Source organism: Pleurodeles waltl, chromosome 1_2 (assembly GCF_031143425.1).
Source record: "Pleurodeles waltl isolate 20211129_DDA chromosome 1_2, aPleWal1.hap1.20221129, whole genome shotgun sequence".
NCBI lineage: Eukaryota > Metazoa > Chordata > Amphibia > Caudata > Salamandridae > Pleurodeles > Pleurodeles waltl.
This window is the reverse complement of record NC_090437.1, coordinates 1,190,401,431-1,190,421,524: the sequence shown is the minus strand read 5'-3', so window position 1 is coordinate 1,190,421,524 and position 20,094 is coordinate 1,190,401,431. Positions and strand designations below refer to the sequence as shown.

General features: G+C 39.9%; 1 protein-coding gene across 2 annotated transcripts in view; it reads right to left on the bottom strand.

The window, feature by feature from the left end:
- LRPAP1 (LDL receptor related protein associated protein 1) overlaps window positions 1-15,627 on the bottom strand; it is an 83,697-nt gene extending 68,070 nt beyond the window's left edge. The window contains exon 1 of one of the 2 annotated variants that reach the window (XM_069203465.1): window positions 15,304-15,627. In XM_069203465.1, coding sequence (XP_069059566.1) covers window positions 15,304-15,477 — 174 coding nt within the window. In that variant the 5' untranslated portion in view covers window positions 15,478-15,627. Of the gene's footprint in view, window positions 1-14,994; window positions 15,046-15,303 lie in introns of those variants that run through there. The other variant, XM_069203467.1, reaches the window with a different exon arrangement.
- Between the last annotated feature and the right edge of the window lie 4,467 nt (window positions 15,628-20,094).

Genomic DNA, 20,094 nt, shown 5'->3' with positions numbered 1-20,094 from the left:
TGTCAGAGTTTTATGCTAAATTCATTCCTGATTTTGCCAAAAGAAGCTCTTCCATAAGGAATTTGCTCAAGAAGGGTGTTGATTTTGTCTGGGATGCTGATTGTCAAACGAGTTTGAAGACTTAAAACAAGCTTTGTCTAGTGCTCAATCTCTCAGCAGTTTCCGTCCTGGTTTACCTTGTTATCTTACCACAGACGCTTCCGAGAAAGGTTTAGGATGTGTTCTGAAACAGGTAGACAATGGTAAGGTCAACAATATAGCTTTTGCCACACGCAGTCTGCGTGGGGCGGAGAGCAAGTATTCCACTATAGAGAAGGAAGCTTTGGCAGTATTCTGGGGCATCAAAAAATTCAAGCAGTTTCTTTGGGGAAATCGATTTGAAGTGCATACAGACCATAAACCTTTACGTGAAGTGTTTGAGAAGAAAGGATTGGATAATATTTCTTCTCGAATATGTAGATGGATTGTGAGTCTCCAAGATTTCCATTTCACAGTCAAGTATGTACCTGGGTGTGATAACAGAACTGCTGATTGTTTATCTAGAATGAAGGTGAGGAATTTAGCTGAGGATGATTATGAAGAGTCTTGGTGGGTGGAGGATGAGGTGAAAGTTTGTAACATAACTGATGGGTGTGTTTCTGAAGCAGAGTTGAAATTAGAGCTAGACAATGATGAAGAATTGAAAAAAATCTAAATTATGCTGTCTGCTGATAGGACTCTGTGCAATAATGATAGGTTTAGTGAACAGTTTAAAAAAATTGAGCTTTCAGTTTACAATGATCTAGTTGTGAGAGGTAGTAGATTGATACCTCCTAAAAATTTGCGTGGACGTTTGATGGATCTTGCACATGAGGGTCATCAAGGGATTTGCAAAACAAAGGAAAGAATGAGATATGTATATTGGTGGCCTGGAATGGATTTAGAGATTGGGAGAAGAGTTCGTGAGTGTGTGGAGTGTAGAGTTGCAGATAAGAGTTTAAAAATTAGAACTCAACCAATGTTTTATAAAGAAATACCTAAAGAAGTGTGGGAGGAAATCTCCATTGATATAATGGGTTCTATAGGTACTGGTACATCTTCAAAGTATGTCATTGTTGTTATGGATGTATTGTCACGGTGGCCGGAAGTATTGATCACACATGAAGTTACCTCATCAATTGTTATTTGTTTTTTATCAGATGTGTTTGGAAGAGAAGGTAACCCGAAATGTATTGCGTCCGACAACGGGGTCCAATTCATGTCTAGGTTAATGTGTGATTTTCTGAACTCAAGAGGGATTGTACATAAGAGGTGTGCACTCTACCATCCAGAAACTAATGGTATAATAGAACGATTCAACAGGACTCTAAAAGAAACTGTTCAATTAGCTAAACAATTGGGTGGAGATTGGGTGAGTATGGTTAGACGTAAAGTTGAGGATTATCGTTTAACTCCTCATTCCAGCACTGGACAATCTCCTGTTTGTTTTGTTCAAGAAATGTTTTCCTCATACTAGATTGGATCCTCCCTGGATGAAAAAAATATACTCAAAAAGAACTTGATTATGAGGTGCAAAAGAAGATCGCTGTTGAGAAAGACTTGCACTGTCAAAAGGAGAGAAAACGCATTTATGACTTGCGAAAGTCTGTGAAGAAAGTACTAGTCAATGTGGGGGATTTTGTTAAGATTAAACTGCCGGGGAAAACAGGAGGTGGACAGTCTCATAATAGTAGAATTTTTAAAGTTGTTAAAAAGTTTTCCAAGGAGCGATTAAAGTCGATGATGGGCGTATTTGGAATTTAAATAGAGTTGTTAAGCTAAGATGAACCATTGTTATATTCTATTTTTTGTTTTGTTTCTCTTGTTGTGAAAAGGGAGGTAGTGTAGTATATTTCAAATTTTTAGGTAGAACTAATTAGTTATTTCACTAGGTTCTTCTTGTTTATTTTAAAAGTTTATTTAATTTTTATAATGTTACAATGTTTCTTGGTATGCTCCACTCCCCCCATGCTGCTCCAGGCATGAGAGAATCTGGAATGTGGAGAGGAGGCAGTTGAGATCTTGCCGAGCAGCTTGGAGGTGTGGCTGGAGTTTCTTGGATTTCCAAATTGAAGAATAAATACATCACAAGTATTTATTTTTGTTTCCTGAATCTTTTCTTCTACATCTAATGAGAAATTACTTCACAACCATCATCCCAAAATTATACATGACGGCAGAAACAGCATTATATAGGTACTCAAGCATCAGCAGATGGCCACACATCAAACTATCATACAATCACAAATCCACACTTCTACACCCACACTCACCAACTTACATTTCTAGATAATCAACAAATGGACATATAGCCACACTCTTAAACCCCCCACACACAAATGTGTACTATTACACATGAATACACCTACATTCATATGCCCATACACACACAACAATATATGTTCACAACTACTATAAGATAGCAACACAGACACACACCCTCATATGCTAACAGCAGCAATCATGCAACCACCATTTAATCCACCACTCATTTGTTGGGTTCCAGAGTAGCGTGCTACTCACTGAAAAGTGCTTCAACACCATGTCTGGGGTAGTAAGTGCTATATAAATACAATTACAATACTGTACGTGTAAATGAAAGTACTTAGGAGCACAATCACACACTCTTACAAACATAATAAATGCATCAAACATCAAGTTAACATAGGTGACGCAACCCCCATCATATTACTGGTCTCAAGGAGGATACTGGTGAAAGTCATGGAGTGTTGTGTATACAGTAAAACATAACTGACAGCAATGGTGCCAGCATAGTTATGTTTGAGTCAGAGTTTCCATAGGATAGGCATTTTTGTTTTATTATTTTTATACCATCAAATAATCTTCACAAAATGTCCCACAAAAAAGTCCTTCTTTCATGGCACGTTTTCTGCAGATCGGTCAAGCGGGGGGCTCCCAAAGTGCTATTTCCCCTAGATTTTTTTGCTCTTCAATACAGAAAATAATTGTCCAACAGAATTAAACCAAACCTGGCACAAAGTTAGAACTTTATTCATGGACTGTACTTTTGGTGTGGTAGAGAAATTAGCCCTTAAAGAGGTTCTTCGGTTGGGTGTGAAGAGATGATAGTTGGAAACACCTTGACAGTTGGAAAGATGCATTTAATTGTCCATAAATTTAGCTCTGTTTGACCCATTTGCACACAGTTTAGCAGACGCTTAGCATATTTAGTTGACTACTTGTATTTATAAACTTGTTTAGATCCATCAAAGGGGAGGTAAAATTAAAAGGGGCCGAAATCGATTTCAAGTGCAAATAACTTTGGTGTGTTGTAATGAATCTGCATGAAATTTTTCAAACTCTTAGCAAGTTAAGCCTGATGCAGGATCCATGAAGATCTGAGAACGGTGGGGGTCAATAAAGCTAAATAGGGAGGTGGCAAGGGTAAAAAAAAAGTCATCGATTTCCTAATAACTTTGGCACAACTTTACAAATATGCACAACACTTGTCAGACACCATGTTCGGGGTTGGACTGGCCTACAGGTGTTTTGCTTTCACTAATGACCGAGCTGACAAAAATTTCTGGAATGCACTTCTCAGTTCAAAGAAGACATTTATTATTACTTCACCACGAGGTTCCTAAAAAGGAGATTAGTAGGTCGAAAGCACACGTTTAAAAATAGTCACAGCAATGAAAAGGAAAATATATCAAAATGATTCTCAACTGCAATGTACACAGCAAATATATGTGATTATATTATAGCATAATTGCAAAGCAAATAATAAAGTAAAAATTCATCACCGTAGGGCCTGCCAAGCTCTTCATCTTTCTCATGCCAGCAAGAAGATGACCCCCTTCAACTGTGAGAAAGAGATATCCACCCTCACAGGACAAATGTGTGCCAGGCATTTGACGTCTAATCCTCACCGAGGTCTTGGAAATTCCAGCGCTACTGAGCAGGGCCACCTTTTTATATCTTAAAGAACCAAAAGGGCTTTCTGGAGAAAACCCCTTCCATGAAAGAGAAATATTCAAACATGCTGGCACTGTAGGTCAGAGTTGGAAGAAAAGCGTTGAGAACTGGCTAAAATCTCAAGGCACTCCTCACAAGGCCGAACCGTTCCCTGCACTGAAAAAACATGTACATTCTAATCATGCTGACTGACTAACTGTTCGGTGAGAAAGAATATGAAAAACAAGTACAGTTTACCATGTGGAAAAACACAGCTGCATTTAACAAGGTCTCAACTGCAATGTCTAACGCCACGATAAAGTCAATAGGCAGCTAAACGGAATACAAAATGTAATCTGCAACTGGTGAACACTGAACAACTAATTCAGATGCAAAGTGGTGCCAAGTCAGTGGTCAAAAATATATATTTCATTACAACAGGGCAAACAGGCATCACCCAATGTGCTGGTATGACCTGTTAGTGTGTAGGACACTTGCTGGCTCCTTGCGGGCCTTTTTTATGGTCAGCTGGGCCATTTTTAACTGTTGATTTCCCTGATGCTAATAGCAAACTTGCCTGCATCAAGCTCAAATCGATGCAGTTCTCAAAAACACTTATACAATGCCTTCACACGTTCACAACTGCACCAATTTGGAAATACGGACCACTTATTTTAGCTAACTAATTCAATTATGGGGCCTACTTTTAATATGGTGCCCGGGCCTATTATTGGTCTCCCAGTCCAACCCTACTCCTGTTTAGTTTACTTGTGATATTTTGAGTTTTGGGCTACCTAATTAAGGGAGAGTGCACTCAAAGGGTAAAAAAAACAGCAGTTCCCATTTTAATATCCATAGGAAACCTTGCTCTCCACTACAAAAATAAACTCTGAAGGGAATTCTAGCAATCTTGGAATGAAAATAAAGCTTTACCCAGGGAAGTGCCATTGCTTGGTTTGGAGTAAATCCATTCAGTAGTTCTAAAACAAATTGCGTTACAATATTAATGACACTCCTCAAACTTAAGTTTGGGGACTTTCAGTGAATCTACATTTAAAAATAAAATCCTTCATTCGATAATGAAGCTTTTAGCTCCTGCTGTCCATTTCAAGGCAACAGTATCAAGGTTTGGTGTGTAAACCAGTTAAAACAGGGTGACTGAATAAAAACCTGGTACAGGCTAAATGTCAGATCCTACAGCCAAACCCATGCCACGCATGTTTGAAGGCCATATGCATTGGGGACTGGCAGTTTGAGCCAGATTATCAAAGGGACACATTTTTCTACTCCCGGAACTGTGCCCCCTGTTGATGGATTTGCATGAACCTACAAAAGGGTGATGTGACCATGCTGTGATCCTACCAAATTTCATACTAATCCCCGATACAGCACCAAAGATATTAACAAATAAAATAATTTTTATCCCCCATTTTAACTTTTCCCAGTCGACAGATATGCCTGAAATCTGAGATTCCTGTACTGTGCTCGACGTGCTAACAGTCTATCAAATATCAATTTGTTAACCAGCACTGAATAAAATTACAAAATGAACACTTTTGACTTTTCCCCATTTGACTCTTCCCCTCACTGATGGAGCTGCAAGAAACTCAAAATATCAAAATCATGTGGAACATGAAATGGGTCAGCCAAAATTCATGCAGATCTGATATAAGGCACCATAGTTATTACGATAGGAAATATTTGTAACCCCTCCCCTGTTAAATTAGCTCCCATTTGATTGGTCTTCACATAACTTGATACAACAAAAGAAAAGCAAATATGCTAAAGATTTGCCAGATTTCATACAGATTTATCAAGGTTGAAGGCCAAGTGCAACAAGGGTTGGCTGCCTCTCAAAGGTTGGGTACAGGACCTGGCCCAGAGCCCCTGCTCAAAACAACGACTTACAGCCAAGCTTTGCTATGCAGAGCCAGAGACTGTGTGCAGTGGGGGATGACTGCCAGTGGAAGGTTGGGTGCAAGGCATTCTTTGGGGGGCGGTACACATTTTTTTTTTTTTTTAATCCCAAACATTCTCTGAAGAAAAAAAAAAAAACTGTAAAAGTAGAGTCATGGTTGGTTTTGCTATATCTAGAAGAAACATTAGCAATTCACCTAAAATCAACAGTTAAAGTGCAGTTGCGGGTTCGAATTAAAACAAAAACTGACATTTGTAAATTAAGGTTAGGACCAAAATACTGTCTCTCACAAAGCAGCCACACCGACCACAATTTATAAACAATATGCAATGTTTATGACCTCACAACATTTTCTACCAATAAAAACGAACACCTAACAGGAAACTGTAGTTAAATAATAATACAAGTTTATTATTTTATTTATTACTATTATTATTTTATTATTTAGTAATTAAATCTGTTGCATTAAGGGTGAGGCATAGGTATAGCAGCTGGTGTGTGAGTTAAGGTTTGCATGGTTGCTCTGAATTTCAGTAGTTTTAAAAAAAATCATAACTGCATTTATACTGTTTTTAAGCTGAAAAATATCAAATATGTATTTTTATGTGATAATCACAATTCAGCTCAACATAATTTTAAAAACTTAAAACATATTTGTTCTTTCCAAGGACCAAATTACATCTTTTTTGGTTGGTAAAAAATAAACACTGCCCCAAAAGGATACAAATTCCTATCCGCATGACTTACCTATAAGAACTATTGCTGAATGATATGTTTCTGTGAATTTATAATCCACTACAGCCGATCAATCGCGTTGAAAATAAAAACCCATCAATATACAGACCTATAAGCCACCCATCTATCAACTAATATGTGTTGTCGACAGTATACTGCTGTGTAACATCAGAGCCAGGGATGTGACCTGTGCATTGCCTACATGTCTGCTGACTATTACATCCTTTAGGGCACTTGCATACACGAGTGCATCGGTCCATACACAATTTGAGTAGTTAACAGAGAATAAACTTTAACTAATCAATGGCACACTTGGTTTTCTTAATGCAAGCTGTGAAAAATAAGTAACAAAGCACACACTGTTAGATGGGCTGAAGTTTGGGGCGAGGATGCCCTTCCACATTTCGGAACCATGTATGGCAGTATTGGGCGAAATGCAGGGTCTGTATGGCCTCCCTAAATTGCACTGGATTGGCTGACTGGCCCATAAGGAACTGCCTACTACAGAAGACATATTCACCATTTAAAGACCATTGCAAATGATTTACAATGGCTAGACTAGCAATGACAGAACAATGAGTGTGTGTTGAGCGCTGTGGTCAGAGGGTAGACCTAACCTGTGGCCTGCCCAGTGAGTTACACATAAAACCTTATATTTCATTCTGTATTGTTCTGGCAGCCAATGGCAGTACCCAAGCACTCGAGAGCTATGTTCTCAAACTGAAGTCTATACTGCAGTTGCTGCTACTTTTGTCTCAGGTGAATTGCGGTGCTCAATTCTATTCTGATCAATATGTAGCCCATCACACTGCTTGTATATAAACTGCAAAGCAAAGTACACATTTTATCTAACCTCTTCCTAGTTGTACCATTCAGATCATGGCTCGCATGTCCCAAGGCTCAACTCTTAGCTGTTGTTCCAAGTTTGCCTCTGTTCTGTGCCTGAACCGATCTCCACACTTAAGTTTGCTGCTACAACTACGTCAATGAATTCCTTATCATACTGAATCTTAACAATCCACTGCATCTTGATACATGTACAATTGGATAATACGTACAAGCAACTGCCCACTGGATGCCAGTGCACTACCTCAAATTAAATACCTAACAAAACCTAGATATTCACCTGTGTCAACAGACCAACCATAACCCTTTGCTAAATCCAAGTACCAGAACTAGGGCTAATGCCATCATACGCAAAAGATGCGAGTAATTTAAGGTCATTATATACTCCAATTTCTGAGTTATACATTACATTGATCAAATCTAAATAATAAGATATCTTCTCAGAATTTTCCCCAATCACTGATTATCTGCAAACATTTTAAGCCACCATCTACTAAGTAGTTTTTCATCTTGACTAGACCAACAGGCCTCTCTGTAAAAAAAAAAAAAAACACTTTCAAAATTATAGAGAATGCAGCTGTGAAAGACAGATTCTAAACTGACCCAAAAATCAAATCACAATCAGCTTAATATTCTTACATATCTGTGGTTTCATGCATTCGTCTTCCCTCCCATCTTTTCTTCCTGCCCTTATTTTTTCTTTCCCTCCATCTATGTGTTATTTTCTCACCCCTCGCCATCTTTTTTCTTCCTTTCTTTTATTTTAGAATTGTTTGGTATTGATGCATGTATTGCAAACAGCATTTGTATCTCAATATGCGTTTATGCTGGCTTGCATGTCGTATTTGCTGATTTGTTTTGTACTTAATTTATGCTAATTAAATAACTGCTACACAAACATAATTAGCTTACTTCGCAATCCACAGGATTGGAACACTCATCCTTCAACAGAAAATGTGCACCTATTGCCATTAGGTTCTAGACTGTAGCCTCTGTAATTTTCTTTTTTTAAACCACAAAATGGCACGCAGTTTGGCAAAGTGGAGTAATTTTGGGAATTTAATACAGGTGTAATGTGATTTCAATTTCACCCAGGCCTAATAAAAACATCAGCCTGAACAAGAGATGTACCATAAGCAAGATATTTTTTTGCAGCAGAAGATTCCAGTAAAAGGGAAAAATAACCTTCCCTCTTATCTTTACCACATACCCCACTTTCTACATGTGATATATTGGAATGATGACTGAGTTTACTGGCAAACGTATGCTAAGGGGAGAGGACCGCTTTCTGATTCCAGCCTTGAGCTGGCCCGCAATTGTGCACGCAAAAAGCTAAAGCACAAATACAACCAAAACCACATGAATTGTTCAGAAATTACGGTTCTGAGAAAAACGCTGCTGATTTTCATATTAAGCAAAAATTACCAACATGCAGAGGCGAGATGTGGACTGACTCATTTTTTTCCTGGGCAACAGAAGAGTAACACTATTCTGCTCCTTGGGGAACCTCTAACTTTTGAAAACACCCAGCTAACTAAGCTAAAAATTGTTGAAACATTTACTCTAATGTCAAAACAACCTTTCCAGTCCAACTGACACCTCGATTTCCAGAGAAATTACTACATTTTGATTGCCTTACCTTGCCTAAGGAGAGAGTTTATTGCAGAAATCCTTTGCAATGCTATCTTTGGCAGAGATAGTGACTGTTTCCACTTTGTGTTGTTCCAGTAGCAAAGTTGACTTAGGGCTTCATTATGAGTTTGGTGGTTGGAGGAGCTGACCGTCAAACTAGCGGGGAGGATGCCACTGTCATAGCAGTAGTGTCCCCCCAAGCATATTACAATGTTCGTGCCGGGCTGACACGTTACCGCCGGGGTCACCGGTGGGAATAGTGCTACAATATTGGTCTCGGCTCCTTTAAAGGGGCTGAGGCCAATACCATAGCACACCTACACCATCGGAATGCACAGTGTCTGCAAAGCAGACAGTGCGTATTCCGATGGTGTTGGGTGGGGGGGGCTGCATTGCCCATGCCATGGGCATTAGCAGTGCAGGGGCCACCCTGTGGCCCGCAACACTGGCTTTTCACCAGCCTTTCTATGTCTGGGTGTCCACCATGGAAAGGCTAGAGGAAAGCTGAGTTGTGATCAGCATGGCAGCGCCGAGTTCAGCGCCACCGTGGCAGAGTACAACTCAGACCACCGTCAGCCCATCTGGAACGATATTCCTGGCAGAGACAATGGTCCCCTGTCAGGTCCGCCCACTAGGGTTGTAATGTGGCAGTCAGACCGTCACCACGAGTGTGGCGGTCCCCAGACTGCCACAGTCATAATGAGGCCCTAAATGTTTTTTTCCCTTCACTGAAGCTCAGAGATAGATTGTGCTTTGGACCCGACATACTGGTTTCAAAATACAACACTGATGAAAGCAAAAAATGTGCTCTACCACATTACTTGAGCGCATGCCCAAACCCAACTTCAACACACACATTCTGTGAAGTAATTTTTTTTTAAATGGTTGTATGGCCGTTGAACTCATGAAGTTATGGAAAGAAAAAGAAAACAACTAAATGAATCATCATTTGCTCATGAAACTCAGCAATTCAAAACCTGCCTCAAACTCGTTTTGAACTGGATGTCCAGGGCCCATCTAAAACTCAACCTAATCAAGACGGAATTCTTACATTCCACCACAATTCCAAGCCCGGATCTTGGAATTGAACCTGGACAGCTTGACCTTTCCACCTGACACAAAATACCTTGTTGAGAGGAGTGTCACACCACACAAAGGCTGTGCCTGGAAAGCAGCCTGGAGAGGGCAGGCCTCGAAAAATCCAGACCACTAATAATCAGGTCGAGCTATTTTTAGGACCTACTGTCCCTTCTGACAGGTTGACAAAGAACAGGTGTTCTGTTCAGTCAGAAATTGGAAGAGCAATAGAGAAGCCTTTAAATCTTCTTCTTGTCACATCTGCTCTGTGTTCAGACAGAGGTTAAATGTCAGTTTGTCTTACAATTAATTTTCCTTCTCACTGCAGAGTTCCAGGATTTTGCCAGGTTTTTCTTAACACACAACATTTAAATAGCTAAGTCAACTGCACAAACATTTCCAAAATATATTTCAGTAGTTGTGAAAGCCCATTGTACTTCTATGTGATGAAAAGAAATAGAAATATTTTAATAGGATAAAAACAAATCAGAACACTACTTGGTTATGTGTAAGGAATAAATATGTTTTCTGAAACCAGATTTTCACAGGCTGTTAATACATTATATAGTTTTATCAGTAAAGCTGCAAGTTAGTGGAAAGGCTTTTGGACATTTCTTAGAAATGTTCTGTCTGCAAATGAGTGTGCAATCACATCATGCTTTAGTAATATAGAAGTGAGTGTTTAAACATAAACTGAGGAAACACTCCGGCCCTTATGGCAATGCTATTAGTAAACTAAGAGGCAAGTAATGGATCATGTGTTCCATATATGTGGGCTTGATTCTTTTGATACATGCCGCAAACATTTAGTCTATTTAATCAAAGACATTTTTTGTACAGCAGAAATGCTGAGCTCACATATTTAAAGGTGCACTCATATGTGACAATGAAGAAAAAGGCAACTCTGTAAACTAAAATATTTGACTGGGATCACAAAATTTGAGACCCGTTCACAGGTCAAGTACATTGGAGTAATGGGCGAGCAGATTATTGAAATTACTCGACCTGCAGGTCTAGTAACATTTGTTTTATTTTTCAAGGCCTGGAGGGCATCTGAGAAAAAAATCACTCCAATCTGGTTCTGGGGATGCAGACAACGAACATACATCTTCTGTCTTCTTTGATTGCTTTAAAGTGGGAGCCACTAACCCATTTGTTGTGTTAGCTCAGGGTTCCTTTTGACCAAGGAAGGGAGTTTTCTGCAGAGTATTCCAAGGTCTGGTGTGCAACTACAGCACATATCTGCCCGGCAGCCAGCTTCCTAGAGGAGAGGGGATATCACGAAGTCTTGCTTTGCTGCCGAGCTGCACCCTTGATCTGAAGCACCTGGATGTCAATCTGTCTGCTGAGAGAAGGAAAGAGTCTGAAGTAGCCAGAACCCAGTTCTTTGCGTGTATCAAACCGAGGAAGATTGCAGAGAGTGATCTTCAAGCCCTAGGAATGTAGGAACAACCTTTACGAGTCTGGGTCCAAGCAGGAATCGCAGAACAACAACTGATCTCCCAGTCGTACAAAAAAAAAACTGATTGTGGCTGATGTTTAATTTTGTATGGTAATTATGCATTTATAGTTTCAATTACTTATATAAATTATAGGATGTTACTGTTTTTTTCTCATTGTTGTTTAGGTTGCACTGGAGTAGTAAATGTAAGCTCTCCAAGTCTCATTGTTTCAAGTCTGTTATTTTTTTGAAATATTTGTACATATTTTAATTAATTTTAAAGTAAATGATTTGTATTATATATTTAAAAGTCATTTATGATTAAGTTATGCTGATGTTATCGTATAAGACTTCAATTTATTAATACTGATTTTGTAATTATAATTAGTATTTCGCTTTTTATTTATATTTACTTTTTTAATGGTTATTTGTTGTGATTATTTTAAAGTATATATTTTTATGTTTGTGCGCTCATATAAATGTTGACATATTTTAAATGTAATATTTGTGATGCTAATATATTTTAAAGTTAATAAAATGTATAATAGTACAAATTCGATATGCTTACCTATTTTATGACAAAATTTAAGTCTTCTATATTTTTGTGGTCAATATTTTTAACTTTACAAAGTATGTAAAGTTGATATTTGTGTCCTTGATATTTTCTCAGTAATATTTTTGTCGCAATTTTTTTTCATCTTACAACCCTGCAGGCAGTAGCACCTGATGCCCCATCCTGCTATGACATCCCTGAAGTAAAAGCTGAATCTGCCACTAGCGCATCTCCTCCCAATATCAGCAGTTAGGATATGAGTGTTGCTGGTATCCTGCCACCAGCCAAAATGCACTCAGAGGCATGCGTGTGGTAAGAGTGCTTAAACAAAAAAGAGGGGTGTGCATTGAACTGACCACAGTTGCTATTCAACTGGGATATCTGCACCTAAGCCTTGATTCATGTCGCACATTGACTCTTGCCCTAACAGGGGACCTGCCTACAAATATAAAAGGAAGGAAACCTGGGAGAAAGAGTGTGATAGCCCAGGTACAATAACCCAAGCACCTGTTTAAGTCTGTATCTGCTGCAATCTACGTAGTATTGCATTTTAAATGCATGTATTAATGCACTTTTCTTATTAAGTAAAGCAATGGGTTGGGCATTCAGTTATTGAGATACTGGGTGGTTGTTGAGTCCTGAGTTTGCACATCCCCACACCACTACCCTCAGTAGCCTGTGACTAACTGTCATAGCTACCACTGAGTCAAGTACTAAAGGGGGTGAATCTGGCCTGATTTTAAAAGCTATAGTAGAATGGACCCTGGGACACTAAGGGCAAACGATCCCAGCCCCCATGGCCACCTGAAATGAGTCAGACAAGGACTGGCAAAGACTAAAGGTCTGCTGGAATCTCAAGTCCCAAATGGAACATTAAAAAAAGTCTGCTACAGTGCAAAACATATAGCACCTTGTTTTTGGTATATATTGCGTCCATGAGATACAACATTTTATGTGTGGCAATTCAAAATGTTTAATTATCCCTCATGCAATACAATGAAATCAGTCCATAGGAGATGGAATGATGCACCATACAGCCTATAGCAGGAAAAGAGAGGGAAATTATTTATTTAAGGATAAGTTTACACACACTATTAGGGAATGACAGGTAACAAGAGAGATGTGGTCAAGCCAGACCTAAAAACAAAATAAAAAAATAAAAATAAAAAAAAACACAACTGTTGGTGGTCAAACAGACTATCGTATTACAAGTTACACACCCAGGATGGCCAAAACCCAGCCAAAAACCGACCCCAACAGGACTCTGGTGGGTAGGAAATAGGAGGTCTGACCACTTCCACCCTTAGCCCGTCACCCAAGCACCAACCGTATTACAAGTCAAAAATCGCAATGGCTGCCCTGCCAGGTTGGTCTTCCAATGCGGTCCGAACCTGGCATTTCACGGTCACCACAGTAATACACTACACCACATTGGATGCATTTGAAAACTACACAGGGAAAAAAGCTGTAGGGGGAAAACAAAAGAAGGCAGGCCTTCTTCATTTATGCGTTAACGTTCTGGAACAATACTTCTATCAACAACAGAACTGCCCCAACCCTATGGCAATTCAGTAAGGCCCAGAAGACACACATCTTCATATAATTCTACATCGAACCACAGCTCTGGAAGACTTCCTCAATGTAAACGATTCCTAATATCCCTGGGCTTCCACCTATGTTTATTGCACTGTTAGTCGTCAGGACGCTTCAACCTATACGAAGACACATAAACAGCACTCTGGAAAAAATACACAAATGAAGGGGAATCACTGTTATTCCATCTGCACTATCACCGTCTAGTATTCAACGGTGAATGTTTTTTAGAGTTAGAGATTTCGGATTAAGTTTTGGTTAATCACTTACATACAGCGTGATTTTAAGCAAGCAACAGTTAACTAACTATTAATGATTAAAAGTGTGTCCTGCCAAAATAAATGAAGGCTATCTACAATCTTCCATATGTTTGTCACTGCCACTACTTAAGGAAAAAAAAAAATGTCGTAACTTTTTTAAATTATTAAACTTAAGCAGCGCTGAAGATATATTGCTCCGCATCTCACTACATCAGAAAGATAGGCTTACAGTCCATTGAAGTTTGAAAAAGCCATTTCACAGCTGTCTTCCAAGTTAGCACAAGTTAAAACTCAACAATGATGAGTCTAAGTTGTGTTCTAGGATTAGTCTGCAGCCTGCTGGACCCCGAGGGGTGATTATAGTAGCCGTACAGCTGCGTTCGGTGTGTTCGCAAAAAGATATTTAAGATATGCACAGCTTTAAACTTTGCTGGAGGGATTCCCACTTAGGTAGAGCAATGAGACTTCCAGCTATACCCGAGGAAAAATCAATACTTTTGATGCAATATTTGTCAGGCTATGATAGTGAGATTACAATTATTTTAGCGGCAGTCAATGCACAGAAGCCATTTCACGGGGACTTCCGACTGACACTAGGTCCAAAATCACGCATAAAGTAATATATAAAAGTAAACTCTTGCAAACAGATAGGCATGAGGTCAATACACACTCCAAGCAGGCCCTGTAGAGGGTAAATGCAAAGCCCTTAAGAACGTGCCAAACATGCGAGGTGCACTATGACGAAAGTAGCTTTGTACATAATATTCTGCGTTTTGCTAGAAATTCGGTTACATTTGCCGAAGAAAGGGAAACTACCCCCAAACTCTAGCGAATTGGTATTTCCAATACTCCCCAAAAGCATAAATCGCAGGCCATGTCACATAACACCCTATGCTTCTGTTTTCAGTCACCTTTGTTTTATGCAGCAATTAGGATTTATTGTTAAATACTGCGCCCCCTGAGGTTAGCACTCCCTAATCCAGGCCAGCACCCGGTGCGGACTCACCGCTCGCTCCGCATAAACCGGCCCTGATTTTTGCATGAACAATGAAGAGCAAGATTATCAGCCACGCTGCAAAGACACCTGTGCGTACAGCACACCGTTATGAACCTGCCTCTCCATCTTGATGACATCAGTGGCGTAACGATACTGGAAGGCGTGCAAAGAGCCTAGAAGGGGACACCTCTCCAGGCCCACACCCCAACGCTGCGGCTGCTGCGGGAGCCCTTTTTACACCCCTGAATGACATCCCTGAACTACGCGTTGTTGTTCTCACTATTCCATCAAAGCCCAGCTTGCTTTGGAAAAACTCACCCTCTGCGCCTTCTCCCAGACCTGGTTCAGTTTTACAATCCGAAACTCGCCCGTCTCACCAGGATTCATCCTGTTTTCATTTAGCTCTTTGGAATATTTTCCACCACCTCCTGCAAAAATGCCTAATAGCATGCAAGAGCATAAGAACGCGAGGGCGTACCACCGAGCAAACATGTTCTGCGATGAAAGAATCTAACAGTGCAGGAGCAGCTTCCGTCTCAAAACTGGTGTGTGACTTTCACCGAAAATTGTGCAATTTCACTCACTTAAAATAGCTAACGCTGCAACACTGTTTCTTAGCAGGGAAACAATCTCAGTTGCACCGCTCTAATAGTATTCATATACAAGTCACTCTCTGATTGGTCACTCTAAAGGCCGTTCTGGATTGGATACTGAAACCCCTCTGTCGATTGGTTTACCGCAACCGTTCTATTTGTCCTCTGATGAAGAACTATCTACATTATGAAAAGTGCATGTTGACTGAGCTATAGTGAAATTAGCGTGGCTGACTATTTCAACCCAGCTGTAGCAGAGATACTATGAACACGTATTCTCTTACGGTACACGATTGAAACGAGTTATATTAAGAAAAGGATACGTTTAATCACTCCTATAAAATCCATGCCTCTCAACCTTTCAAAATCTTTTTTTTGAAGTCAGAAGTGTGAGGCACGATGTATATTTGTGGATGTTGCTGTACCGTGTGTATGCCCTTCCCCAACCTCCTTTAAAAATACTGAATTCACACATTTGTTTCTTTTTTCAAGTTTACCTCTAAGGGGTACTCACCAGTCCAAAATGTTTTTTCTTTACCCTCTCCCCTTCCTCCCTCCCGCCACAGGCAAAAAAAAAAAACAGACCGAGCAACAACACTTAATGTGGAACACTATGTTCTAGGACATTTTCTTGGGACTTGATTTATAGACAATTGATTTTATAGAGAACTGTATGTTCCAGCTTTTTTACTCCCGCCAGATCTTCACTTCCCATTCTGCTGTCCAGCCTTATCTTGTGCATTGTGATTGTAGCATTATCCAGTGCTGATGAAACTACTTTTAGAGTAAGGGAGCTGGGCAATATTGCCACTTCTCTACAGGAATCAGGGTTGTGAAAAGATGATGCACGAAACAGACATACATGAGCAAGAAAATGGAGATACTGTGGATGGTCTATTGGTACATTTTGAAACACTATTTCATAGTGGAGAGGATGTGGCGTTAGAGCCAGAGAGTTGGCTCAACATCCTTTGATTCTGAGAAAATCTCTTTATCTCCCCATGCCTTTAAAACAATGAACGTGGCCTTGAGTAATGTAACTAGTGCTCATGTAAACAGCTCCAATACCTTTTAGTCATTCTCGCTCCATATATAAAAAAAAACTCCAAGCTACATGGCTAAATGCTGTGTGGTATGGTAATATCATCAAACAACATTCAACTAAATCAGCAGAAACCACCCCTGAACGGGCACCTCAATTTTGACTGGTGAAGAACAAAGCCTTCATCAATTTCACAGATTAGAGAGGCTTGTTATAAAGACTAACCTGTAGAAGTGTGGCATCTCAACAAGACTGGACTCTGTGCTTTAAACCTTCCACGTCCAGCCGACCATATATCACAGCCTCCAACAAGATTAAATCACATAGGTGTGTGAAATCTGTAGGGTGATTTCAGCCAGACTCCCCTAACCATAAATGCAACTGAAAACAATTTGATTTATTTTTAGTAGCAACTAGCCAACGTTTACCTAGCAATGGAGGTTCAAAAATGGTACTGGATTTTGGTAGGTTACAGCGGGCACTGTACAGACTATACAATATCTGAATAAGAGACACATATAACATAATTCAAAAAATTGCACTTATCATACCCACCACAACTTTTTTGCATATTTAAATACATTTTACCTACACGTATGTCACCAGTATTACCACAGGTAGAATTGGGGCACAATTTATGTATGCCTAGATGCAGTTTTAAATTTGTCACGATTTGGGTAAAACGTACCATAAAAGTGGTTAACCGCTAAATACATAATCCGTTCAAATGATGATATCTGTGGTTATTGGTTCTCTCTACCTATTGTACAGAGCTTTTAATAACTGCCAATATGTATAATGGATGATAAATGGCACTGTATCTCAATACTCCTCTGGACGTATCTGTTACATCAAAAAATAGAGTACATTTCTATGTTTGCAATAGGTTCATTTTTAAATGAAAACATTAAACAAATGAAAAAACAATAACATATTTTCCCACCTCACACATCCGGATGAAGGTTTCTGTTCATTAAAATTATCAAACATTTGCAACTGTGGGTGACCACTTCAATAAGCTGGTGAATAATTGAGCCCTTGCATTATTATAATTACAATTTTATGTTTTTATTCTCCACAGTGAAACTACTTTCCCTCATCAAGAAACTCCTTTCTATATACTCCCTCCTAATGTGTGGATGTGTCGATGAATAGGAGTAATTCTCTGGATTTTTCAATTTTGGAAATGAGTCATGGGAAAGTTTGTGAATACCAGCAAAACTGTGTGTTGGTGTTTGTTGCCAAACTTTCAGGGCACCCCTGAAATTACTATTTCTTACCCTATGGAAAAGATTAAATCATGTGCATATTAAACCATAATCACGTGTAATCATGCATGAAAAAAATCCCTTTATGAATGCAGATACACTTTATTGTGAAGTAAAAAAGTAAACCTGCACTATAAAGTGTTCACTTTACATGTGAAAATTATTTTCTGAAATAAATCAAAAAGTCAGTATTGCCTTGAAACACTCACTCACTCACTTGTAAAGTTGACGACTGTTTTATGTACAATTGTACTGGAAACATTTGACACGCTATAGCCTTCACCTTTCACACAGTCCTACACAGTGGGACTACGTTCAAATTAGAAAATATTCTCACTTTTTAGTCACAGAAAGGAAAAATATAAGATTGTCTCAATGTAAAATAATTAGAAATAAAAATAATCACATCTGTGACAAAATAAGTACCGACTTAAGAAAAACACTTGAATGGCAGCCATTTAAACACTTTCAGGCTTTAATGGGGATGCTGCAGCACGTCCCACATCCCTAGTTCCAGCACCCATAGTCTTGTATATCTGTCTCACAATCTGATTGCAATGTATTCTGTAGTGCTGATTGAACCCCTCTCACGTTCTGATATTAGCTGTCACGGTTCCCTCTCCTTTCCCATGTAATTTTGCCTTGTCAATTTACCATGCTAATACAACAGGAGTTGAATACTCATCCCCTCATTTCAGTTATCACTTCCAACAAATGTCCATGTTGTTTCTCTGTGCAGCAGGGCCTCTACTACTCGGGTCTCTTGTGGTGAAAATTTGAAAACCCCATTTGCAGCCACAGCTTTGTTAATCTATAAGCCTGGTCTCAGCTTCAGTGCAACAGTTCCTGCCCTGTGATGAGCTGCATCCGTCCCAGGGCGTGGCTGGCTCTGTCCTTGTGTTGCTGGGAGATAACTAAGCCTGGTGGCCTGTTCTTCAAGATGACACACCTTAGTGGCACAGCCTGGGCAGAAAACCTGGCTGGGACAATCACAAGAAGCAGCTAGCACATGTCGGCTCTGACCGTGACCCAGGGGAGGCCTCATACTATGGCGCTACCATGAGATAATGGCCTTAATCCTTCATTAACTGACAACGGAAGAAACAAAGGGACAGAAACCGGCTACCTCCCTTATGTTCGAAGTCCTCTTCACCAGTGAAACAGCTGCCAGCATGGGTCACAAAAGCCATCAGCCTGGTCCCTACTTGCCACACCTGCATGACAAATAATACAAGGATAATACTTATATTAAATCTGGACGAAAATAATAAATACGTCTCATAGTCTGATTGCCATGAAGGAGGGTGACCCATTCTTTGCATTCCTCTAAACAGTTGACTCTGTGGACTTGTTGCTGGGATGCTAGTAGTCGCCTGTTTTGGGAATGTGAAACTCAAGGCAAGTGGCTATCCTATTCCTATCTATGCTTGAGGTGCGCCCATCTTCCAAGATTTCCACATTGCATTTTAATTGTTTGATCCTCATTGGTTCAGAGAAAGTCTTGAATTTTTGTTTTGTAAGGTTGCTGTGCTTTTTAACAAGCATCGTCCTATATGTTAATTGCAGTGTACATCACCCTTTTCGTTGTTATACCAGTTGCTGTACTTGTCTTGATGCAGTCTTGCTTTGTTAACAACTGAATAGCTTCTTTTAACACCCTGTTAAATCTTTCAACAAGGCCACTGACTTTGGGATAGTAAAGAGGAGTTTTCACATGACATATGGACAACTGTTTTAAGAACTTTGTTATCACATCCAAAAGTAATTGTACCCTGCTGCTGGAATGTTTTCCCCAGCGAAATTATTAGATAAAACATCTAAAATACATAGGCCCTCATTAAGAGGCTGGAGGTCATGAGACCTCTAGCCTCGCCGTGGCGATCCTACCGCGGCAAAGCTGGCAGTAAGGACCGCCACTTTAAGAGTTGTGAGGCTTGGCAGATGCCAAGCCTTCACAACCCTGTCTGGCCCGCCGGTGCAGTGAGCACCTCCAACCAGGCGGCAGGCCTCCGCCTGCTGTTCGGATCACAAGGCTGCAAACCGCCAGGCTTTCCGGGGCAGTCACCCTGCCATATAAGCCCTGGTGGTCACGCACCCTGAGACAGGAATCTCATTCCTGTCGCCGGCACACACATGCACATATGTCCCCACACATGCACACATCCCCCCTACCCGTCCACACACTCACAAACACCCTCCCACCATT